The sequence below is a fragment of the Saccopteryx bilineata genome, chromosome 1 (assembly GCF_036850765.1).
Source record: "Saccopteryx bilineata isolate mSacBil1 chromosome 1, mSacBil1_pri_phased_curated, whole genome shotgun sequence".
In the NCBI taxonomy this organism is placed as follows: domain Eukaryota; kingdom Metazoa; phylum Chordata; class Mammalia; order Chiroptera; family Emballonuridae; genus Saccopteryx; species Saccopteryx bilineata.
The window spans coordinates 130386642-130412346 of record NC_089490.1 but is presented as its reverse complement, the minus strand read 5'-3'; the positions used below and the strand labels follow the sequence as shown (position 1 = coordinate 130412346).

The 25705-nt window shown below is 41.5% G+C and overlaps 1 protein-coding gene across 1 annotated transcript in view; it reads left to right on the top strand.

Annotated features, from left to right (window-relative positions):
* Positions 1-11611: 11611 nt before the first annotated feature.
* The window catches only part of PRSS38 (serine protease 38), a 34012-nt gene continuing 19918 nt past the window's right edge, over positions 11612-25705 (top strand). The window contains exons 1-4 of the mRNA XM_066252631.1: positions 11612-11800; positions 11885-12044; positions 13120-13282; positions 13901-14172. Coding sequence (XP_066108728.1) covers positions 11612-11800; positions 11885-12044; positions 13120-13282; positions 13901-14172 — 784 coding nt within the window. The remainder of the gene's footprint in view (positions 11801-11884; positions 12045-13119; positions 13283-13900; positions 14173-25705) is intronic.

Sequence of the window (25705 nt, the reverse complement as noted above, 5' to 3'; positions counted from 1 at the left end):
TCTGTTCCTATCTCTCTCTCTCTCTCTCTGTCACCAAAAGAAAAAAAAAGTATCAGCTTAATAGAGTTATTTAAAAAAATAGAGTCTTACAACCAAGGATTCATAGAAGAAGCACATTGAGACTGGTATGGAGGGCAACATGCCAACAGGGTTGGTTCCACTCCCACAAGTAGTGGCTGAGGTTCTGGAGAAATAACTCAATTTTGGGGGTCCCCCTGAGAAGCAGGAAGTCTAAACCCCAAGCCAGGCTCCCCAGCCCAGAGCACCAGAGCTGGTTAGAGGCACCCACATAACATTTAGCTGTGAAAAGCAGTGGGGTTGGTCCACCAGGGAGAGATGAAAGTCTGCTAGAGAAACAGGCACCCTCTTAAACTTTGGCAACACACAAAATTTTGCTCGCAGTCACTCACCCTTACCTGTAGTGGAGGGAGTACAGGACAGACTAGAGTCATGTGAGGAGATTCTGGGATTTGCGGCTTTGGGGAGAGAGAATAAAAGACAGCCTCTGCGGAGTCATTTTCCAATACAACATATGCCAACTTTCTTGCTTAGAGTACTTCACTTCATGTGGCTCCAGCCTGGAGAATGCAATAGCCCCACACTCTAAACTCCCTCTTGCCTTGCTGAGGAGTCAGCTGCCTTGGCTCAGATAAAGCGGTCCAGGCAGACTTAGGGAGTGTCAGTGAACTGAACTGTGTGACATTGGGGCAGGGGCCATTCCCCATACTTTCCCATGAACTTGACTGGATGTGGTCAGTACCTGAATAGCAGTTCACACACTGTCGTCAGAGTTGAGCCATACAGTCATCTACCTTGAGGGTTGATCATAGGCATGAATAGGCCATAGCAAGAATAATTTGTGACAACAATAACATAAAAGGGGAGAGGATAAAGATCTGCAGTAGCAAAGGAGGATGGAATAGAGAAACACTCATAAGACAAAGGACTCTTGTGCATATGAACATTTTTTTCTTAATAACTTAATGATTATCCTTGTTTTTATTGTGACATTGTTGGAGCTTTTGCTTGTAGTTTTGATTTGTTTTGTTCTTTGTGTCTGGCCAAATAACCCCTTGAGTATTTTTGGCAGTGGGGGGTTTCTGGTGATAAATTCCCTCAGCTTCTGTATGTCTGGAAAAGTTTTTATTTCTCCTTCATATTTGAAGGATAACTGATGGATATAGTATTCTTGGTAATTCCTCTCTTTTTGTACATTGAATGTTTGGGTCCACCCTCTTCTAGCTTGTAAAGTTTCTGCTGAGAAGTCTAATGATAACCTAATGGGCTTTCCTTTATATATTATGCTCTTCTTCCCCCTAGCTGCCTTGAGGATTTTTTCTTTGTCATTTTTTTTTTTTTTTTTTTTTTTTTTTTTTTTTTTAGAAACAGAAAGAGAGTCAGAGAGAGGGATAGATAGAGATAGACAGACAGGAATGGAGAGAGATGAGAAGCATCAATCATCAGTTTTTCGTTGCAACACCTTAGTTGTTCATTAATTGCTTTCTCATATGTGCCTTGACCTAAGCCTTCAGCAGACTGAGTAACCCCTTGCTCAAGCCAGCGACCTTGGGTCCAAGCTGGTGAGCTTTGCTCAAACCAGAGGAGCCCACGCTCAAGCTGGCGACCTTGGGGTCTTGAACCTGGGTCCTCCACATCCCAGTCTGATGCTCTATCCACTGCGCCACTGCCTGGTCAGGCTGTCATTGATTTTTGACAATTTTATTACTATGTGACTTGTAGTTGGACTGTTTTTGTTGTGGTAATTTGGCGTTCTTGGATTCAAGGGTCTAACTCTTTCCATAGGCTTGGGAAATTTCCATCAATTATTTGTTTGAATAGGCTCTCCATTCCCTTCTCCATCTCTTCTGCTTCTGATATACCCATTATTCTTATATTGCTCTTTCTGATGGAGTCAGACAATTTTTGTAGAGCTCTATAATTTTTTTAAATTCTTGAGTCTCTCTCCTCTTCTCTCTGTAGCATCTCTAGTTGCCTGTCTTTGATGTCACTGATTCTTTTCTCTATCTGGCATGTTTTATTAGCTAAACTTGCTACCTCAGTCTTCAATTCACATACTGAGTTCTTTATCTGTTTTTAAAGTTTTAATCGCCTTGGTAAAGTATTCATTTTGTTCATTAATTTGTTTTCTGAGCTCATTAAGTTGGCTATAGTCATCTTCTTGCATCTCACTGAATATTGTCAGAACTTCAATTTTGAATTCTCTGTCGTTTAACTCCAAGGTTCCCATGTGACTGAGATTTTTTTTCTGGAGACTTCATTTTCCTTCTGAACTATGTGTCTGTCTTGTGTAGCCATGTATTTAATTTCTCCTTTGATGGCATTTGAGAGTGGTATTGTTAAAAATCCTAATAAAAAAAAACAAGAAATAACTAAAAAAGAAAAATTTAAATTAAAAAATTCAATAAAAAATATAAAAATTTAAAAAATAAGTAAAAAGGAAAAACCACAGAAAACAAAGATAAAAAACCAAAGGAAAATCAAAACCAAACAAAATTCCCCCCAAAATAAGAATACACAATATAAAATTTAAAGAAAATGAGATTCAAAAGAGAAAAAAAGGAATAAGAAGGAAAAAAAGAAATAAAAAAAAATAAATTTCAGTTTTGAGAAGTTACTGTTTTCTTTCAGTAGGTGTCCCTGTATTACAAGTTTTAGCTCTGTAAAATTTTTGGGCTGTCCTCCACTGACATGTTGCTGTCACAATGATGTAGGCCTGTGTGTGGAAGTCCCAGGTTCGATTCCTGGCCAGGGCACACAGGAGAAGTGCCCATCTGCTTCTTCACCCTTCCCTCTCTTCTTTCTCTTTATCTCTCACTTCCCCTCCCACAGCCAAGACTCCACTGGAGCAAAGTTCACCCAGGCACTGAGGATGGCTCCATGGCCTCTGCCTCAGGTGCTAGAATGGCTCCAGTTACAACAGAGCAATGGCCCAGATGGGCAGAGCATTGCCCCCTAGTGGGCATGCTGGGTGGGTCCCGGTTGGGCGCATGCAGGAGTCTGTCTCTCTGCCTCCCTGATTCTCACTTCAGAAAAATAAAAATTAAAAAAAAATCCCCCTCTGGTGGGCACACCATGGGAACACTGGCTGTGACCCCAACTCTGGCCACTTTGGTATATTTCCCCCTCTCCCCCTCTGTCTCACCACTCCTACTGGCAGAAGACCCAGTCACTCTGGGTTTCTTTCTCTGTACCCCTCACACAAAATCCAGAGAGTTCGAGCTTCCGTTCTCTCCATAGTTCATCAGAGAAAATAAACCCAGTCACTCTGGGTTTGTCTCCTACCCAGAGCTGCCACCAGCAAACGCATTCTATCTTCCACCCCCCTTTTCATTCCATCTGGGACCCCTTTTTGTCCCTTGCTATATCACAGTTCACTTTTCACAGTCTCACTGTATTACAAATTTTTTAATTGTATATATTTAATTTTATATCATTGATTTTTCACTATATTGCAGGATTTTGTAGTATATAGGTATTTTTACATATTTATTATTTTTGTGGTAAAATAAGAATTTTCTAGCCAAAAAATTGAAGACAACATAAAAATATTAATTAAAACATAATAAAGGAATATTAAATTGAGATAAAATACTACTGGTGAGTAAGAACCCATATAGAATTTTATATGTTGTTAAAATTACGTAGGTGTAAGAGTGTAGAAAGTGTTTAAGAGCATAGGAAGTGTTTATAAGAGTGTGGGAAAGGTTAATAACAGTGTGGGAAAGGTTTATAAGCATGTGGGGAGGGTTTATAAAGCCTTAAAATAGATATAAATAATAAAATAAATATAAGATTGCTACTTCGCAGATTTTCGCCTATCGCGGAGGGGTTCTGGAACCTAACCCCCCGCAATGGACAATGGACCACTATATTGGATGCATGAATCTTTCAGGCATGCCTGTGAGCCCAGCCAGGATTCCTTTGCTGCATTATAGTTGTTCAATTTGTTGAAATTTCAAGGGGAGACATTACAGGTAGCTCTCATGCCACCATTACTCTGACATCATCTCTTTAGAAAAATCTTTTAAGTTTTCATCACTGAGTATAATGTTAGTTGTAGGCTTATCATAGATGGCCTTAATTATGCTACAATATGGTCTTTATTTGTTTAATTTGTTGAGTATTTTTAATAATGAATTTTTTCAAATGCTTTTTTTGCATCTGTTGAGAAGATCATATGATTCTCTTTTTTCATTTTATTAATGTGGTGTATCACATTTATTGACGTGCATATGTTGAACCATCCTTGCATCCTAAAGATAAATTTCACCTGATCATGATGTATTCTCCATGATCCTTTTAATGTACTGCTAAATCCAAGTAGTATTTTATTGAGAATTTTTGCTTTTATATTTATTAAGGATGTTAGTTGTAGTTTTTTCTAGTAGTCCTGCTTTTTTTAATTTAACAGCTTTATTACAATACAATTTACATAACATATAACTCACCCATTTAAGTGTACAATTATTAATTTTAAAAACTGTGGTAAAATACAGGTAACATAAAATTTGCCATTAACCATTTTAAATGTATGATTCAATGGCATTAATTACATTATATTCACAATGTTCTGCACCATCATCACAATTTATTTCCAAAACTTTTTCATAATCCAACCAGAGTCTCTGTAACTTTTAAGAAACAACTTTCCATTTCTCTTTCTCCAGCCCCTGGAAACCTCTATTCTACTTCCTGTCTCTATGAATTCATTTATTTTAATAAACTTATATAAGTGGGATCATACATTATTTATCCTTCTGTATCAGGTTTATTTCACTGAACTCAAGTTTTTAAGGCTGATCTGTATTGTCACATATATTAGAACTTTGTTCTTTTCCCCAAAATACTTTGTGTGGTAAAATACAAAATTTACCAACTTAATCATTTTTATGTGGGCAGTTCAGTGGTATTAATTATATGCTTATTATTGTGCAGCCATCACCATCATGAAGTCTTTCAGTTTTGCAAAATTAAGACTCTATTAAATAATACTACTAATTATGCTGTCAAATAATAATACTACTTCCCCATCGTCCACTACTTTGAGCCCCTAGTGCCACTCCTATACTTTCAGTATTTATGATTTTATTCTAAGGACCTCATATAAATGAAAACAAAACATTTGTCTTTTTGTGACTGGCTTATTTCAGTTAGCACAATATTCTCAAGTTCATCCATGTTGTGGCGCATGTCAAAATTTCCTTCCTTTTGAAGGTTGAATAAATTCTATTGTATGTCTATGCCACATTTTGGTAATCCATTTTTTAAATATATTTTATTTATTTACTTATTATTCAGTGAAAGGAGAGGAGGCAAAGACAGACTCTGGCATATGCCCTGAGATCCACCCAGCAAGCGCATTAGTGGGCAATGCTCTGCCCATCTGGGGCATTGCTCTGTTTGCTCTGTTGCTCAGCAACCAAGCTCTTCTTAGAGAGAGAGAAGCAAGAGGAGGAGGGGTTGAGAAACAGATGGTTGCTTCTTCTGTATGCCTTGACTGGGAATCAAACCCTGGACATCCACATGCCAGGTCGATGCTCTATCACTGTGTCAACTGGCCAGGGTGTTGGTAATCTATTCATTCATAAATGAACACTTGAGTTGCTTCCATGTTTTAGCTGTTGTAAATAATGCTGCTATGAACATGGCTGTACAAATATCCTGCCCTTTTGTATATACACTCAGAAATGGAATTGCTAGGTTATATGGAAGTTTTATTTTTAATTTTTGAGAAACTGCTTTACTTTACTAATTTCCACAGTGGCTGCATCATTTTACATTTCCACAAACAGTGCACAAGGGTTCCACTTTTTCATATCCTCGTCAATATTTTTTAATTTATTAAAAATATTTTTCCTCATTATGGGTTGTGTTTTCTTGCTTTTTGCATGCCCAGTATTCTTTTTTTTTTTTTTTTTTTTTTGTATTTTTCCGAAGTTAGAAGCAGGGAGGCAATCAGACAGACTCCCGCATGTGCCCAACCAGGATCCACCCGGCATGCCCACCAGGGGGGAGATGCTCTGCCCATTTAGGGCGTTGCTCCTTTGTAGCTGGAGCCATTCTAGCACCTGAGGGGGAGGCCATGGAGCCATCCTCAGTGCCTGGGCCAACTCTGCAGGGGGTGGAGGGGAGAAACAGTGAGGAAGGAGGGGGTAAGGGTGAAGCAGGTGGACACGTCTCCTGTGTGCTCTGACTGGGAATCAAACCTGGGACTTCCACACGCTGGGTGGATGCTCTACCGCTGAGCCAACCGGCCAGGGCATGCTCAGTATTCTTTACAGATGCCAGACATTGTGAAATTTACCTTGTTGGTGCTGGGTCTTTTTGATTCCTACACATCTTCCTGAGCTTTAATCTGTAAATCCATTTAAGTTACTTGAATACAAATAGATATTTCAGGTCTTGCTTTCATAATTTGTTAGGTGGATCTGGGGCAGTGCTCAGTCTAATGTTAATTATTTCTTGTTGCTGAGGTGAGAATTTCATGCACTCTACTCACTACTCTGGGTATTAGAAGCTCTTCATGGCTGGTGGGAATGGCATAATTCCCAGCTCAGTATGAGTGCTAAATACAGTTCCCTTAGTTCTTTTACAAGATTCTTTACCCATCTTTGGGAAGATCTCTCACATGGTTGTGCTGATCAGACTCCGCTAGCACCTGCATGGACAGAGCTCTCTTTGTGTAGCTCTTGCCTCTCAGGTCCAGTGTCCTGAGAACAGGAACCATCTTGATCTCCTCAACTCAGTTGCTACTCCAGGCTCCTTCCTTTGCTAGAAGTTGAAACAGTCATAAGACTGATTCCATTTATTTTCTTGTTTCTCGGGGATCACATCATTCATTGACTGATGTTTAGGTCTTCAGAGCCAGCTTCCTGTATTTCTTCTTTTTGTATTTTTGGTTGTTTTAGATGGAAGATAATTCTGGTCTCTGTTCCATCTTGGCCAGAAGCTTTTCTTTTTTATTTAATTTAAAACACAATAAGAAAAATAGCATATTTTCTTTTTAAAACACACACATGTAGCACTAAAGTAAATTTACACTTCTTTTTGGACTTTTCTTTTTTCCTTCCCATTCCTGGCAGTTTCTTCTGGCTCCTCTCCTCATCCACGGAGTCTCCCCTCATCTGTGTCTAAACTGCTGTTAAAGCCAGTCAATGAGTTATGAATGTTTATTTTTGTGTTTTTCATTCATTGAAGTTCTATTTGGTTCTTTTGCAAATCTTCTTTGTCGAATACATAGTTTCCAGTTGTTTCAGAAATTTACCAGCATGATTTTATACCCTTGAACATAACAAGCACATTTGTTTCACAGTTCTGGCTGGTAATTCAAGTAGCTGGACTTCCTGGGGTCTGTTTTGCTGCTGGTTCTTGGTCATGGTATATAATCCCACATTTCTGGTCATCTTTGTTTATATACTAGAAAGTTATTTAAATGTTATTTTTAGAAATAATTTAAGGGTGATATTACCATTATCCTATGAGGATTTTTTGCTTTCCTCTGCTAGGCACAGCACACAATAGTGATCTGGAAGTCTATTACACCAAGTCTGAGTTGAGATTTTTCTAAGCCATTCATGTAATTCAAGGCTGGGCTCCCATCTATAAGTAGGCTGGCTCACTGCTGACTCACCTCTTGGGTGCATCCCTTCTTGTTTCAGACCAAAGCAGGTGTGGTTTGTTGTGGCTGTGAGGTCGGCTGGCAATGAGGGAAGGTCACGTGAGGAACCAGGCCCAGGAACTTTGGCTGGAACTGCCCACACCCATGCCCGCCAAAAAGAAACAGCCCAGAGCCCTTTGAAAAAGAACGACTGTCTATCAGCCAATGAAATTTCGCCACGTCATATCAACTCGCCATCACCCTACCGACCCTACAAATTACCCCCCAGCAGAAGAATCTGCGTGACTTCTCCAGCCCATCTCCTGGACCAGAGAACTTTGCGGGAGATGCATTCTGAATAAAGCTTTTGTTATTCCACACTTGGTAAATAAGCCCTTCTTTCTTCCTGGCGGGGTGGGAGGTTGGTACTTTACAGTGGCCCACATCCATGGTGGATCCTGGCCTCCTACTTTTGTTTCCCTAGCCCAAAAATAGTGCCAAAAGTGACACAGCATCACAGCTGCCATTTCCAAAAGAGCAGAAACAGCCTGGAGTGCCTGACTTGCCTCTGGATATCCTCACTCCCCTGGGTTTGGTGATTTGGCACGTTTTAGACATTTCTTGCTCCTATGGAAATGGTTTTGATAAAGTTTAGTTTTCATTAAGAGGCCCTTAATGCAATGTTTGCCATTAGTGAAAACCTATTCATAATTTAAACTAAAAGTTTTAAAGTGTTGTCTTTGTCATTTACATTTATTTTTGTAGAAAGTGTCCGTTGGAGTTCTTTCATTTTTTTCCCCCTGTGGGAGCCACTTTTCCAAGGACCATTTGTTGAATAGGTCCTCCTCTCCTCATTGATCTCCCTCACCACCTCAGGCATGTATCTAAGTTGTATGTATGTAAGGATCTAACCCCTGCCTCTATTCTACCATCACTTACCCATTACCAGTTTCTTTTATTCCTGCATATACAGCACTGCTTTAAAATTTGGTATCTTGAAGGAAAAATTTATCTGCTTTATTCTTTTCATACCTTACCTTTCCACAAAATTGGTTTTTAATTGTACATCTAAAATCTATGTAAAGACTTTTTAAAATAAAAATTAAATAGCTAAAGTAAACAAAGCTACCTTAGCAAACTAAGGGCTAGTAAGTGGGACAGGAATATTCCAAACTTAGTATGCAAGCTTAGCTCTTATATTCTCTTATTCAGTTTCTGTTGTAAACAATGAAAATTGAGATGTAGAGTAACCCAGAGGCTTGTAACAGTCTTTTATAACCAAAAGATTGATTTAAACAAAAAACGATGTGAGGATTTTTATTGCAATGGCAAAGACTCTAAATTGATTTGAACGCAATCCTGTTGATGACATTAAGCCTTCATATCCAAAACACTGGCTATCGCCTATTTCTTGGTCTTCAAAATCTCAATAAAGTTTTATAATTTTTCTTATACTGCATTAGGTAATCCAAATTCAGAAATGTTTTTGTCGTACAGTAAATGCTGTCATTTTTTAAAGTTTGTGTCTTAGATACTTGTTACTGTTATATACACATTTGAATGCTTATATTTCATCTGAAATTCAGCCAATTCACTAAGTTTTTCTACTACTATAATAATTTGTTGTTGGATTATTCTAGATTTTACACTAAAACAGAGATCACACTTACTTCCTCTCTCCCATTCCTTTTCCTCTGATTTTTTTTAGTTTCTTCGTTATAGGGAAGTAAATATGGAATCATATTATAAATATATACATATACTTCACATTAATAAAAGAGAAAAAATCTCATTCAATATATAGTAGAAAGGTTTTTAATAATGATCATCATAAATATATGATTTTAAAATCTTAGTAGGCCTTAGCTGGTTGGCTCAGTCAGTGGATAGAGCATCAGCCTGTCATATGAACGTCCTGGGTTTGATTTCAGGGCATACAGGAAAAGCAAACATCTGCTTCTCTTCTCTGTCTCACCCTTCTCTCTCTCTTCACCTCCCACAGCCAGTGGCACAATTGGTTCAAGCACTGGCCCCAGGAGCTCATTTGGTCTCAGTGCATCAGCCTCAGATGCTAAAAATAGCTCAGCTTCCGGGTGGATCTTGATTGGGGCTCATGCAGGAGTCTGTCTCACTATCTTCCCTCCTCTCACTTAAAAAAACAAAGTAAAGTGGTAGAAGAAAAACAATTTCTTTTTTATTTTTTTATTCAGAAAATTAAATTTAATGAGGTGACATTGATCAATAAGAGTACATATGTTTCAGGTAAATATTTTTATAGCACTTGAACTGTTGATTATGTTGTACACCCATCACCCAAAGTAAAATTATTTCCATCACCATATATTTGTCCCTCTTTACTCTCTTCCCCCATTCCCTCTTCCACATCCCCCCCCCAACCACTTCACTTTTATCTATGTCCATGAGTCTCAGGGGGTTTTTGTTTGTTTTTTCGTGTTTTTTTTTTACAGAGACAGAGAGAGAGTCAGAGAGAGGGATAGACAGAGACAAACAGGAACAGAGAGATGAGAAGCATCAATCATTAGTTTTCGTTGCGCATTGCAACATCTTTGTTGTTCATTGATTGCTTTCTCATATGTGACTTGACCACGGGCCTATCAGCAGACCAAATAACCCCTTGCTCGAGCCAGTGACCTTGGGTCCAAGCTGGTGAGCTTTTGCTCAAACCAGATGAGCCCACGCTCAAGCTGGCCACCTCGGGGTCTCGAACCTGGGTCCTCAGCATCTCAGTCCGACGCTTTATCCACTGCGCCACCGCCTGGTCAGGCGAGTCTCAGTTTTATATCCCACCTATGTGTGAAATCATACAGCTCTTAGCTTTTTCTGATTTACTTATTTCACTCAATATAATGTTCTTAAGGTCCATCCATGTTGTCAATAGCAATATGTCATCATTTCTTATAGCCAAATAGTATTCCATTGTATATATGTACATCTTTTCTTGTGTGTGACAGAAACAGAGAGAGACAGAAGGACAGATAGGGACAGACAGACAGGAAGGGAGAAAGATGAGAAGCATCAATTTTTTGTTGCGGCACCTTAGTTGTTCATTGATTGCTTTCTCATATGTGCCTTGGGGGGGAGGGGATACAGAGTGATTCCCTTGCTCAAGCCAGCGACCTTGGGCTCAAGCTGGTGAGCCTTGCTCAAACCAGATGAGCCTGTGCTCAAGCTGGCAACATTGGCGTTTTGAACCTGGGTCCTCCGCTTCCCAGTTTCATGCTCTATCCACTGTGTCACCACCTGGTCTGGCTGTACCATGTCTTGTTTATCCAATTCTCTATCGAGGGACACTTTGGTTGTTTCCATGTATTGGTCACTGTGAATAACTTTGCGATGAACATGGAGGTGTACATGTGTCTTTACATACCAATGATTTTGAGTTTTGAGGGTAGATACACAGTAGAGGGATTGCTGGGTCATATGGTAGCTCTATTCTTAATCTTTTGAGGAATTATCATACTTTTTTTCCTAGTCCTTTTTTCTCTGACAGTCATAATAACTTGCCTTGTTCAATGTCATATTAGCAAATAAAATCAAGATAGGAATCATGCAGCCGTGGCCGGTTTGCTCAGTGGTAGAGCATCCGCTGGCATGTGGAAGTCGGGGATCCATTCCAATCAGAGCACACAGGAGAAGTGACAATCTGCTTCTTCATAATTCCTCTTCCTCAAGTTGGCCCCAGGCGCTAAGGATGGCTGGCTCCATGGCTTAGCCTCAAGTGCTAAAATAGCCCGGTTGCTGAGCAACAAAGCAGTGCCCTCCAAATGGGCAGAACATCAGGCCCAGATGGGGTTTACCAGGTGGATTCCTGTAGGGCCGAATTCGGGAGTCTGTCTCTCCGCGTCTCTGCCTCTCATTTGATTTAAAAAAAAAAAAAAAAAAGGAATCGTGGCACATTCCCACAATCCTGGGACGTATGACCCAACCCAGACTTACTGCAGCATATTGGGAGAGACGGCATGAAATTACTCCATGGTATCGCCCAAGAGCATCCTGCTGACCTGTAGGGAGACCCCCCTGAGGGCCGCATCCACACCAGAGATGAGGGGCTGGACGCGTCACGAGGCCGCGGTGAACAGGCAGAACCGGAGCTCGGGGCCCCACCCCGCGCAGCGGTCGCGGCGCTGCCCAGCGTCATGCGCGGCCCTGGCTCCACCATGCGTAGCGTGCCCAGCGACCGTTGTGCTTCAGAGGCTCGGTCGCGCAGGGCAGTCACCACGAGCCCCGCACGCTCTGCCCTCGCAGCTGGGCCTCAGCCTCATGGCCATCCTGCTCTTCTGCCCCGGAGCCGGGCCCCGAGTTTCGCAGGCCACCGGGAGCCTCCACCTGCTGCTGCTCCTTCTGCTCCGAGCCCAGGAAGCAGCCTCTGCCCGCTGCGAGCGGGACGTCTCTGCCCGCCACGTGGGTAGGACCCCTCCCAGACGGATTGCGGTGGTCCGGAGGCAGCTGGGTTCAGAGAGCTCTTCCCTCGCCGCCCCTCCCCTGTCTTCTCTCCTTCCCAGTCCTCTCCCCTCCGTGTCCTTTCTTCTTCCCTGTTCTCTCCTCTCCGTGTCCTCTCCCCTCCCCTGTGCTCTCCCCTCCCCTGTCCTCTCTCTTCCCTGTCCTCTCCCCTCCTCTGTGCTCTCCCCTCCCCTGTGCTCTCCCCTCCCCTGTCCTCTCCCCTCCCCTCCCCAGTCTTCTCCCCTCCCCTGTCCTCTCCCCTCGCCTGTCCTCTCTCTTCCCTGTCCTCTCCCCTCCTCTGTGCTCTCCCCTCCCCGTCCTCTCCCCTCGCCTGTCCTCTCTCTTCCCCGTCCTCTCCCCTCCCCTGTCCTCTCCCCTCCCCGTCCTCTCCCCTCCCCTGTCCTCGCCCCTCCCCAGTCTTCTCCCCTCCCCTGTCCTCTCCCCTCCCCTGTCCTCTGCCCTCCCCAGTCTTCTCCCCTCCCCTCCCCTGTCCTCTCCCCTTCCCTATCCTCTCCCCTCCCCTGTCCTCTGCCCTCCCCAGTCTTCTCCCCTCCCCTCCCCTGTCATCTCCCCTCCCCTGTCCTCACCCCTCCCCAGTCTTCTCCCCTCCCCTGTCATCTCCCCTCCCCTGTCCTCACCCCTCCCCAGTCTTCTCCCCTCCCCTGTCCTCTCCCCTCCCCTGTCCTCTGCCCTCCCCAGTCTTCTCCCCTCCCCTCCCCTGTCCTCTCCCCTCCCCTGTCCTCTCCCCTCCCCTGTCCTCTCCCCTCCCCAGTCTTCTCCCCTCCCCTGTCCTCTCCCCTCCCCTGTCCTCTCCCCTCCCCAGTCTTCTCCCCTCCCCTGTCCTCTCCCCTCCCCTGTCCTCTCCCCTCCCCATCCTCTCCCCTCCCCTGTTCTTTCCCCTCCCCTGTCCTCTCCCCTCCCCTGTCCCCTCCCCTCCCCTGTGCTCTCCCCTCCTCTGTTACCACTGCCCCTCCCCCTTTGTTGTGCCCTGCATGTCCCTAGGTAGCTGCTACTCACGTGTTCTGTTCCAATCCGCTCAGCCTGCGGCCAGCGTCATGTACAGGGGAAGATCCTGGAGGGTGAGGACGCCCCTGAGAAGAAGTGGCCATGGCAGGTCAGCGTGCACTATGGGGGCTTCCACATCTGTGGCGGGTCTATCATCAGTGAGTACTGGATCCTGTCCGCAGCCCACTGCTTTGGCAGGTGAGTGAGTGGCACCGGATGCCATTCCCGTGGAGATCCAGAGACCTTGTCAGGCTGACCACACAAGACACGTGGAGCTAGAACTTCTTGGAATTGACGAAAGAGTGGAGCCCAGCACAGCTCCATCCTCTATAGCTACTCCTGGCATGGGGCTAAGGGATCCTTAGGGCCATCTGTTCTTTGAGATAGGTGTGGAGCCAAATCATAGGATGAGAGGTGAGGAGAGGAGACACATCACAGGATTACAGGCGGGGAGACATATCCTAGGAGGGAAAGAGAAGAGGCACATCACAGGATGAGAGCAGAGGAGACACTTACTTCTGGGGAGCCCACTTTATGCCTGAAAAACTCACCATTGTGTGCTGTTGGTGGCCAGCAGGTTCTGATGGTTTCCCAGATCTCCCGCAAGCCCCCACGTCAGGACTTCCCTGGGGGCAATTCTACTAAACAACCAAGTCCCCACTGTTCTGCAAGGGAATGCTTCTCCACATTCTGGCTGAGAGCCTGAATACCAGGCTGCCGTGCTCCAGCCCTCCCTGTGTCTGTGAGCTAACAGTGGCTCCTCTCCCCAGGTTCAAGGTGCTTGAGCCACTGTGCCTTTGTTCTCTCTCCCTACAGGACCAGGAACACTGAGGCGTTTGATATGTATGTGGGCCTTGTAGACCTCCAGGTCGCAGCCAGTCACACCCAGTGGTTTGAGGTGAATAAGGTGATCCTGCATGACACATATGCACTACACCACCCTATTGGAGGCGACGTCGCTCTGGTACAGTTGAAAACACGTATTGTATTTTCTGACTCTGTACTCCCCGTCTGCATTGCAACCCCAGATGTGAACCTTCAGAACCATACCTGCTGGGCTACAGGATGGGGTCTCATCTCCCCAAAAGGTAGGAGAACAAAGTGCAGTGTCAGTCCCTTTAATGGAGTTTGTGGAAGGAATGACTGCCCTTTGACACTACAAAAATGTATTCTGTCAGTTATAGGATAGCAGGGTTTCTGGGAACTGGAATCCTGACCTAATAATCACTATTCTCTGTCAGCATAGAGTTTTGTTTTTATCCCTGGTTGGCTTTGTTCTGTACAGAGAAGCTGTTACTTCTACTTTGAGTGTGGAATTAATATTTAGTATATCAAGACCACAAGCTTCAAAGTAAAGTTTCCTAAGATAGTAAATTTAACTTAGAAGTAGTCTTTTTTAGCTTATTAAACAGCAATTTATTTGCCTGACCTGTTGTGGTGCAGTGGATAAAGCATCGACCTGGAATGCTGAGGTTGCTGGTTTGAAACCCCAGGCCTTGCCTGGTCAAGGCACATATGGGAGTTGATGCTTCCTGCTCTTCCCTCCTTTTCTCTCTCTTTTTCTCTCCTTTCTCTAAAATGAATAAATAAAATCTAAATAAAAAAGCTCTTTGTTGTTCTCATTTTCTGCATAAAAGCCTTGTATTTTCTTTCTAGGTTTTTACCTGGGTACTTTAGTAGAATTTTTATGGCTAAGTAAAAGATTATTTTAAATTGCATTAGCTAACCAGTCATACCTGTTGATTTTTTCACATTAAGCTTGTTTCTAGCTACCGTATAGAACTCATTTTTAATAGCTTGTCAGTTGGTTATTTGACTGTTCTAGACTTTTTAAAATTGTGTTTTTACTACAAATAAGATTGTTTTATTGCTTCTTTTCCTATATTTTATCCTATATTTTTCTTATCTTATTGTAATGGTTGGAACTGCCAGTAAAAATGATGCTGGGTCTCCTTTTTAAATTTTTTTTATTTTAATGGAAATACTTCTAATGGTTTACTATTAAGTTTGTGGTTTGGTCTGGATATTTTAGATTGATATCTTACATCAAGTTTAAAAGTTCAAAATCTAGTTTACTTGACTTAAAAAATGTTATTAAAGCCCTGGCCGGTTGGCTCAGTGGTAGAGTGTCGGCCTGGCGTGCAGGAGTCCTGGGTTCGATTCCCAGCCAGGGCACACAGGAGAGGCGCCCATCTGCTTCTCCACCCCTCCCCCTCTCCTTCCTCTCTGTCTCTCTCTTCCCCTCCCGCAGCAAGGCTCCATTGGAGCAAAGATGGTCCGGGCGCTGGGGATGGCTCCTTGGCCTCTGCCCCAGGCGCTAGAGTGGCTCAGGTCGCAACAGAGCGACGCCCCGGAGGGGCAGAGCATCGCCCCTTGGTGGGCAGAGCGTCGCCCCTGGTGGGCGTGCCGGGTGGATCCCGGGCGGGTGCATGTGGGAGTCTGTCTGTCTGTCTCTCCCCGTTTCTAGCTTCGGAAAAATACAAAAAAAATGTTATTAAAGATAAGCTGTTATAACTTAAAGTTAGAATGTTTTAACTAGGATATTAAGTGTAATCCCCATAGTAACTACGAAAAGTAGCAATAGAATATACTCAAAGGAAATTAAGAGAGAATTTAAACATTTTACTATAAAAAAATTAAGACAACATAAGACAGAATGCTGGAAATGAGGGACAAAAAAGCTATAAGGCATATAAAGAGCAAATTGCACAATGACAGAAGTAAGTCCCTCCTTGTCAGTAATTAATTTAAATGTAAATGTATTAAAGTCTCCAATAAAAAACAAAGACTGGGAGAAGAAACTAACTATATCCTGTCTACAAGAGACTCACTTAAGACTCAAAGACACGACTGACCAGGTGGTGGTGCAGAATATAGAACATTGTACTGGGACACAGAGGACCCAGGTGCAAAATCCCAAGGTCACCAGCTTGAGCATGGTTCATCCAGCTTGAGCGTAGGCTCACCAGCTTGAGTGTAGGATGACTGGCTTTTAGGGTCACTGATTTGAGTGTAGCATCATAGACATGGCCCCATGGTCACTGGCTTGAGCCCAAAGGTTGCTGGCTTGAAGCCTAAGGTCACTGGCTTGAACCCAAGGTTGCTGGCTTGAGCAAGCGGTCACCTCCCAGTCAAGGCACATATGAGAAAGCAATCAATAACAACTAAGGTGCTGCAACTATGAGTAAATGCTTCTCATCTCTCTCTCCTTTCCTGCCTGTCTGTCCTTATCTGTCCCTATCTATAACTCTCTCTGTCTCTGTCAAGACCCAAAACACAAAAAGATTTAAAGTAAAAGGATAGAAAAAGATTTTATGGAAATAGTAACCAAAAGAGAGCAAGACTGGCTATACTAATATTAGACAAAACAAACTTTAAATAAAAAAGGTTACAAGAGACACAGGAAGACTTTATATATTAGTAAAGGGCTTAATAGATCAAGAATATATAACAATTACAAACATTTACACACATAACAACAGACCGTTTAATGATATCAAACAAGAACTAACAGGATTGCAGAGGCAGTTATAGAAAAGTAATTGGAGGCTTAAAAACCCACTCACAATAATGGATAGAACAACTAGATAGTATATAATTAAGGATATTGAGAATTTAAACAACACAATAAACCGACTAACACTCTACCCAACAACAACAGCATACTCATTATCTCAAGTGCATATGGGGCATTTTCCAGGATAGACCATGTTAGGCAACAAAGAAAGTCTTTTTTTAAATCTTATTTTTATTAATTTTAATGCAGTGACATTGATAAATCAGGGTACATATGTTCCAAGAAAACATCTTCAGATTATTTTGACATTTGATTATGTTGCATACCCATCACCCAAAGTCAAATTGTCTTCCGTCACCTTCTATCTGGTTTTCTTTATGCCCCTCCCCTCCCCCCATTCCTTCCTCACCCCCTCCCCACCTCCCCCACTCCACCCCCCATTACCATCACATTCTTGTCCATGTCTCTGAGTCTCATTTTTATGTCCCATCTATGTATGGATTCATATAGTTCTTAGTTTTTTCTGATTTACTTATTTCACTCCATATAATGTTATCAAGGTCCATCCATGTTATTGTAAATGATCTGATGTCATCATTTCTTATGGCTGAGTAGTATTCCATAGTATATATGTATCAAAGCTTTTTAATCCACTCGTTCTCTGATGGACACTTGGGCTGTTTCTGGATCTTTACTATTGTGAACAATGCTGCCATAAACATGGGGGTGCATTTCTCCTTCTGGAACAGTTCTATGGTGTTCTTGGGGTATATTCCTAAAAGTGGGATAGCAGGGTCAAAAGGGATTTTCAATTTTCTGAGAAATCTCCATACTGTTTTCCACAGAGGCTGCATCAGTCTGCATTCTCACCAGCAGTGCAAGAGGGTTCCCTTTTCTCCACATCCTCGCCAGCACTTATTCTGTGTTGTTTTTTTGACGAGCGCCATTATGACTGGTGTGAGGTGATATCTCATTGTGGTTTAATTTGCATTTCTCTAATGATTAGTGATGTTGAGCATTTCTTCATATGCCTATTGGCCATCTGTATGTCCTCTTTGGAGAAGTGTCTATTCATTTCTTTTGCCCATTTTTGATTGGATTGTTTGTCTTTCTGGTGTTGAGATTTACAAGTTCCTTATAAATTTTGGTTATTAACCCCTTATCAGACGTAGTGTCGAATATGTTCTCCCATTGTGTAGTTTGTCTTTTTATTCTGTTCTTACTGTCTTTGGCAGTGCAAAAGCTTTTTAGTTTGATATAGTCCCATTTGTTTATCCTGTCTTTTATTTCACTTGCCCGTGGAAATAAATCAGCAAATATATCACTACAAGAGATGTCGGAGAGCTTACTGCCTATGTTTTCTTCTAAGATGCTTATGGTTTCACGGCTTACATTTAAGTCTTTTATCCATTTTGTGTTTATTTTTGTGAATGGTGTAAGTTGGTGGTCTAGTTTCATTTTTTTGCAGGTAGCTGTCCAATTTTCCCAACACCGTTTATTAAAGAGGCTGTCTTTACTCCATTGTATGCCCTTACCTCCTTTGTCAAATATCAGTTGTCCATAGAGCAAGAAAGTCTTAATAGATTAAAAAAGATAGATACATAAAGTATCTTTGATCATACTGAGATTAAATTAGAAATCAAGAACATTAAACTGGAAAATTAACAAAAATTGTGTAAACTAAACAACACACTTTTAAACAACCAATGTATCAAGAAAAATATCACAAGGGAACCTGTAAAGGATTTAGAATTGAATAAAAATGGGAACACAACATACCAAAACTGAGAGGACACAACAAAAGTGCTGCTAAAGAGGAGATTTATAACTATAAATGCTTACATGAAAAAATAAGAAAGATCTCACATCAACCTAACTTTACACCTTAGGAAACTAGAAAAAGAAACTAAACTCAATTTTAGCAGAAGGAAGCAAATAATAGAGATTAGAGCAGAGATAAATGAAAGAGATTAGGAAACAATGGAGAAAATCAAAGAAGCCAAAAGTTGGTTCTTTGAAAAGATAGGCAAAATCGACAAACCTTTTGCTAGATGGACTAATTAAAAAGATAAAATTTAAATTACTAAAATCAGAAATGAAAGTGGGGGCATTATTACCAATTTTACAGAAGTACAAATTATTTTGGAAAGGACTATGAACAATTGTACTCCAACAAGTTGGACAGATTCCAACTAGATGAAATGGACAAACTCCTAAAATCAGAAAACCTACCAAGATTAAATTATGATGAAAAAGATCACCTGAATAGACTTGTAACTAGTAAGGAGATTGAGTCAGTAATCAAAAATTTTTCAACAAAGAGAAGTTCTGGACCTGATGGCTTCACTGGTGATTTTTTTTGTTATGGGAGACAGAAACAGAGACAGAGAGAGGGACAGATAGGGACAGACAGATAGGAAGGGAGAGAGATGAGGTTATCATCAAACTTCTCAGAAGAAACTCTACAAGCCAGAAGAGAGTGGACCCAATCATTCAAAGCACTGAAAGAGAGGAATTACCAGCCAAGAATACTATATCCATCAAAATTATCCTTCAAATATGAAGGAGAAATAAAACTTTTTTAGACATGCAGAAGCTGAAGGAATTTATCACCAGAAAACCTCACTGCAGAAAATTCTCATGGAGGTTATTTGACCAGACACAAAGAAAAAAAAAATTAAAACTACAAGTGAAAGCTCCAACAAGGGCACAATTAAAACAAGATAATCTGTGACAAAAATAACATAAAAGGGGAGAGTATAAAAATCTGCAGTAGCAAAGGAGGATGGAGTGCAGAAGCACTCAAAAATCAATGGACTCTTGTACATATGAACATTTTTTCCTTAATAACCTAATGGTAACCACCCATGAAAAAGCCACTACTGAAACACACAGCTTAAAAAAGGAATAAACAAGAGAAAGAAGTATGGAAAAGAACCAAAGAAGACAGAGCTACCAGAAAACAAAACATAAAATGGCTATAGGAAATCCTCAAGTGTCAGTAATCACCCTAAATGTAAAAGGGCTGAACTCACCAATAAAGAGGCACAAAGTAGCAGATTGGATCAAAAAGCAAAATCCAACTGTATGCTGCCTTCAAGAGAGACATCTAAGCTGCAAGGACAAAAATAATTTCAAAGTGAAATGTTGGGAAAAAAATTCTCCAAGCAAATAGTATCCAAAGAAAAGTAGATGTAGCCATACCCATATCTGACAATACTGACTTCAAGACAACAAAGGTAACCAGAGACAAAAATTGACATTTTGTAATGATAAAGGTGCCCTCGTATCTAGAAGACATAACACTTCTTAATATATATGCACCAAACCAGGGAGCACCAAAATATATAAGGCATCCACTAACTGATCTAAAAATAGAAGGAGACAGAAACAATCATACTTGGAGATCTCAACATACCATTGACAGTTTAGATCATCCAAACAGAAAAATCAAATATTGGCCTGACCAGGCAGTGGCGTGGTGTCAGCCTGGGACACAGAGGACCCAGGTTCAAAACCTTGAGGTCGTCAGCTTGAGCATGGGCTCATCTGGCTTGAGTGCGGGCTCACTGGCTTGAGAACTGGGTTACTGGCTTGAGCATGAGATGATAGCATGACCCCATGGTTGCTGAATTGAGCCCACAGGTCACTGGCTTGAAGCCCAAGGTCACTGGCTTGAGCCTAAGGTTGCTGGCTTGAAAACAAGTCGCTTGAACACAAGTCACTGGCTTGAACAAGGGGTCACTCACTCTGCTACACCCCCCCAAGTCAAGGCACATATGAGAAAGCGAGAAATGAACAACTAAGGAGCCACAAAGAAGAATTGCTGCTTCTCATCTCTCTCCTTTCTAGCCTGTCTCTCCCTGTTTGTCCCTCTCTCTGTCTCACTAAAAAATTTTCAGAAAAAAGAAAGACATATCAGCATTAAGAGACACTCTGGACAAAATGGACATAATAGACATTTATAGGACATTTCATCTCAAAACTCAGATTATGGTCTTCTTCAGTGGGCATGGAACATTCTCAAGGATAGATCATATGTTGGCCCATAAAACTAACATCAACAAATTCAGTAAGACTGAAATTATATTAACCATATTTTCTGATCATAAGGCTTTGAAATTAGGATTCAACTATAAAAAGGAAGTAAACCCACAAAACTGGAAATTAAACAATGTACTTCTAGAAAATGAGTCAAAGAAGAAATAAAAGCAGAGATCAAAATATATATACAGATTTTTGACGTCAGAGTAATGGCAGGGTAGGAAGCGATACCGATAAATCTCCCCCAAAACTCAACAAGATCTTCAACCAGAAACAGAAAAACCTATACTTGGAGCTTCCAGATGCTTCGCAATACACCCAAAGGTATGATTGAGTGAAAAATTGGCTAAATATATAACCAAACCCCAAAGGAAATAGGGAGTAAGAAATGCTCCTCCTTCCTCACTAACCTAAACAGGGCGGCTTTCTCTAGTAACTGTGAATATAGAAACTGAGGCGGGCAAAGGGTTTGAATAGATCCAGGCCGCCGCAGCACAAACGGCCGAACCAGGCTGTGGCACAGAGATCCAAGCCGAGGAAAATCTGATCCTGTGGCAACCCGGGCAATACAAGCTAACACTTGCGCCAAACCCAAACAAAGAAAGAAAAGCAGAGCGGCCATTTTACCCAGTCTCCTGGTCGGTGCGCAGTTAGTGGGCGAGAATTTCTTCCTGGGAAAGCCACGCACGGGAGGGAGTGAGAACTAATTCCAACGGAGGAGATTTTCCGTGCTGGAGGGTGTTTCACTCAGAGGGAACCGCGGCCGGCCTCATATCCTGGTTTGCGCTCGCAGATAAGGAGTGAGCAATTCCTCCAAGTGCCTCAGCAGTGCGCGCCTGTGTTATCGCACAGAGGGGCAGAGTCAGGGGCCTTTGTGTGGGCCAAAGCGGAATCTCGAGCCGCCCCAGCGCCTTGCAAAAGCCGCGCATGGGGACGGAGCGAGACTCAATTCCAATGGTGGAGATTTTCCGTGCTGGAGGGTGTTTCACTCAGAGGGAACCACGGCCGGCCTCATATCCTGGTTTGCGCGCGCAGATAAGGAGTGAGCGATTCCTCCGAGTGCCTCGGCAGTGCGCGCCCGTGTTATCGCACAGAGGGGCAGAGTCAGGGGCCTTTGTGTGGGCCAAAGCGGAATCTTGAGCCGCCCCAGCGCCTTGCAAAAGCCGCGCACGGGGACGGAGTGAGACTCAATTCCAACGCTACAACTTTTCCCTGCAGTTGGGGGTTTCATTCAGAGCGTGAGACTGCTGGCCGGATATCCTGGTCGCAGAAAGTGAGTGAGAGTTTCCTCCAAGCGCCCCGGAAGTGGGCACCTGCTTGTGTTACCGGACAGAGTGGCAGAGCCAGAGGTCTTTGAGTGGGCAGAAAGCCCGCCTGATTATGCTAGCAGCTCTGACTGACTGAGCCTTACCCAGAGCCCTGTGCTGAGTGGAAATAGAGTGGGGAGTTACCAGCTCTTTGAGACTCTTACTATCCAGGCAGAGGCAGCAGCAACCCCATAGCTGGATTATCAGGCTACTAATTAAGGAAGGAAAGACTAGGAGAAAGGCTCCAGGAACACGGACTCTCTCACTGTCGGAGCCTATAAATGCTATTGAGCTTCGACTGCCAACGAGACTAAAGCACAATACATGACATTGCCATAGAGACTTATCAACTGCAAACCTCTACCTGAACGTGCCAAAGGGGCAGAACCCGGGGTACAGAGTCACCGACCAGGAAGAGGGAGAGAAAAGAAAAAGCAAGAAGATAACCTCTCAAAATCAAGAATAATCTGCAGACTTTATAACCTATCCCATTTTATTATATTTGTTCGTTTGTTTCTCTTATCTTCATTCTTGATACTTTTTTTTCCTCCTCCAATTTGGCCGATTAACTCTCTACCGGTCTTACTCTCTCCTCTCCTTGAACTACACTACCCATAAGTGTTACATCTCCCATTATCTTTTCTCTTCTCTTCCTTTCTCTCTATGAGGGTTGCACTCCAAAACCCTTAACTCTCTCTCTCTCTCTCCTTTCTTTTTTCTTCTTTTAGTGGTTACCTCTTTTTTTCTCTCTCTTTCTTTTCTCCCTCTATATTAGTTTCTTCCTTTCTCCTTTACATCTCCTCTCATTCAAACCTCAATAACAAACAAATTATCTTATCTGGGACTCAAACCTATGTTTGTGGCATTTTGGGGGGTTTTTACTTCACCTTTTTAACTCACTAGCAGTGCTCTCATCCCTGGCTCTCCATATTATCTAGTTCTTGTTCCACTAAATACAATAGTAATTTTTTAATTTGTCCCCCCATTTTTTCATTTTCCTCTTATTCCTCTCTTCATAACTCTTAGACAACCAACACCTAAAAGCAAATCATTTCATTCTTGACCCAAATTTTTTCCTTATTTGCTTTTTGTGGGTCCATACGCTCTTTTTTTTTTCTTTTTTCTTTCCTTTTTTTTTTTTTTCTTTCTTTTTTTTTTCTTTTTGCCCCTTTATTACTTTTCCCCAATTCAAGCCCTCCATCACAGGCATTGTTTGTTATAATTCACAGTCCACCACAAGATTTTCTCAAAAAAGAGGGGAGAGGAGAGGAGAGGAAAAAAGGAAGGGGGGAATAATTTTCTTTTTTTTAATTTTTATTTTATTTTTCTTTATTTCATTATTAATTTTTTTTTAAAAAAAAACAACTCTTTTCGATTTTTTATTTTTTTTATTGTTATTTTTTTTAACTTTTTATTCTTTATTAAATCTCATTAATACTATCAACAAAACCACCCTCAGATGCCATTAAGGAAGAGAAAATCGAATATCGAATATCATGGATACAAAAGAAAGAGAGGTAACACAGCTAGATGAGGAAAAATCTATGGAGAAAAAAATTTAATATATTGGAAACCTTGGAGCTAAATGACAGAGAATTCAAGATAGAAATACTAAAAATCCTCCGAGATATACAAGAAAACACAGAAAGGCAATTTAGGGAGCTCAGAAAACAACTCAATGAACACAAAGAATATATGTCCAAGGAAATTGAAACTATAAAAACAAATCAAACAGAGATGAAAAACTCAATTCACGAGCTGAAAAATGAAATAACAAGCTTAGCTAATAGAACAGGTCAGATAGAAGAGAGGATTAGTGAAATAGAAGACAAGCAACTTGAGGCACAACAGAGAGAAGAAGAAAGAGACTCAAAAATTTAAAAAAATGAGATAGCCCTACAAGAATTATCTGACTCCATCAAAAAGAATAACATAAGAATAATAGGTATATCAGAGGGAGAAGAGAGAGAAAATGGAATGGAGAACATACTCAAACAAATAATAGATGAGAACTTCCCAAGCCTGTGGAAAGAACTAAAGCTTCAAGTTCAAGAAGCAAACAGAACTCCGAGTTTTCTTAACCCCAACAAACCTACTCCAAGGCATATCATAATGAAATTGACACAAACCAACAGCAAAGAAAAAATTCTCAAGGCAGCCAGGGAAAAGAAGAATACAACATATAAAGGAAGGCCCATTAGATTATCATCAGATTTCTCAGCAGAAACTCTACAAGCTAGAAGAGAGTGGACCCCAATATTTAAAGTCCTGAAAGAGAGGAACTTTCAGCCACGAATACTATACCCATCAAAGCTATCCTTGAAATACGAAGGAGAAATAAAAACATTCACAGATACAGAAAAGATGAGGGAATTTATCATCAGAAAACCCCCACTCCAGGAATTACTAAAGGGGGTTCTCCAATCAGATACAAAGAACAAAAAAAAACAGAGCCACAAGTAAAAGCTCCAAGAAGAACACAATAAAACCAAATTTAAACTGTGACAACAAAAAAAAGAAAGAGGGGGAGAAGATGGAGATTAACAGTAGCAAAGGACGATGGAGTGCAAAAGTACTCACAAAATAGTTCGCTACAATGAACAGGGTAGGGACCCTTTTCATTACTCAAAGGTAACCACCATTGAAAAAACCACCACAGAAGCACATGAGATAAAAAAGATAGCAACAGAGGAAAGATGTATGGAATACAACCAAATAAAAACAAAAGATAGAAAAACGAAAGAGAAGGATCAAACAAGACACAAAACTAACAGAAAGCAAGATATAAAATGGCAATAGGGAACTCACAAGTATCAATAATTACACTAAATGTAAACGGATTAAACTCACCAATAAAAAGGCACAGAGTAGCAGAATGGATTAAAAAAGAAAATCCAACTGTATGCTGCCTACAGGAAACTCATCTAAGTAACAAGGATAAAAACAAATTCAAAGTGAAAGGCTGGAAAACAATACTCCAAGCAAATAACATCCAAAAAAAAGCAGGTGTAGCAATACTCATATTGGATAATGCTGACTACAAGACAGGAAAAGTACTCAGAGACAAAAATGGCCATTTCATAATGGCTAAGGGGACACTGAATCAAGAAGACATAACAATTCTTAATATATATGCACCAAACCAAGGAGCACCAAAATATATGACAGCTACTTATTGATCTTAAAACAAAAACTGACAAAAATACAATCATACTTGGAGACCTCAATACACCACTGACGGCTCTAGATCGGTCATCCAAACAGAGAATCAACAAAGACATAGTGGCCTTAAACAAAACACTAGAGCACCTGGATATGATAGACATCTATAGGACATTTCATCCCAAAGTGACTGAGTATACATTTTTCTCCAGTGTACATGGATCATTCTCAAGAATTGACCATATGTTGGGCCACAAAAACAACATCAGCAAATTCAGAAAAATTGAAGTTGTACCAAGCATATTTTCTGATCATAAAGCCTTGAAACTAGAATTCAACTGCAAAAAAGAGGAAAAAAATCCCACAAAAATGTGGAAACTAAACAACATACTTTTAAAAAATGAATGGGTCAAAGAAGAAATAAGTGCAGAGATCAAAAGATATATACAGACAAATGAAAATGACAATACGACATATCAGAATCTATGGGATGCAGCAAAAGCAGTGATAAGAGGGAAGTTCATATCGCTTCAGGCATATATGAACAAACAAGAGAGAGCCCAAGTGAACCACTTAACTTCCCACCTTAAG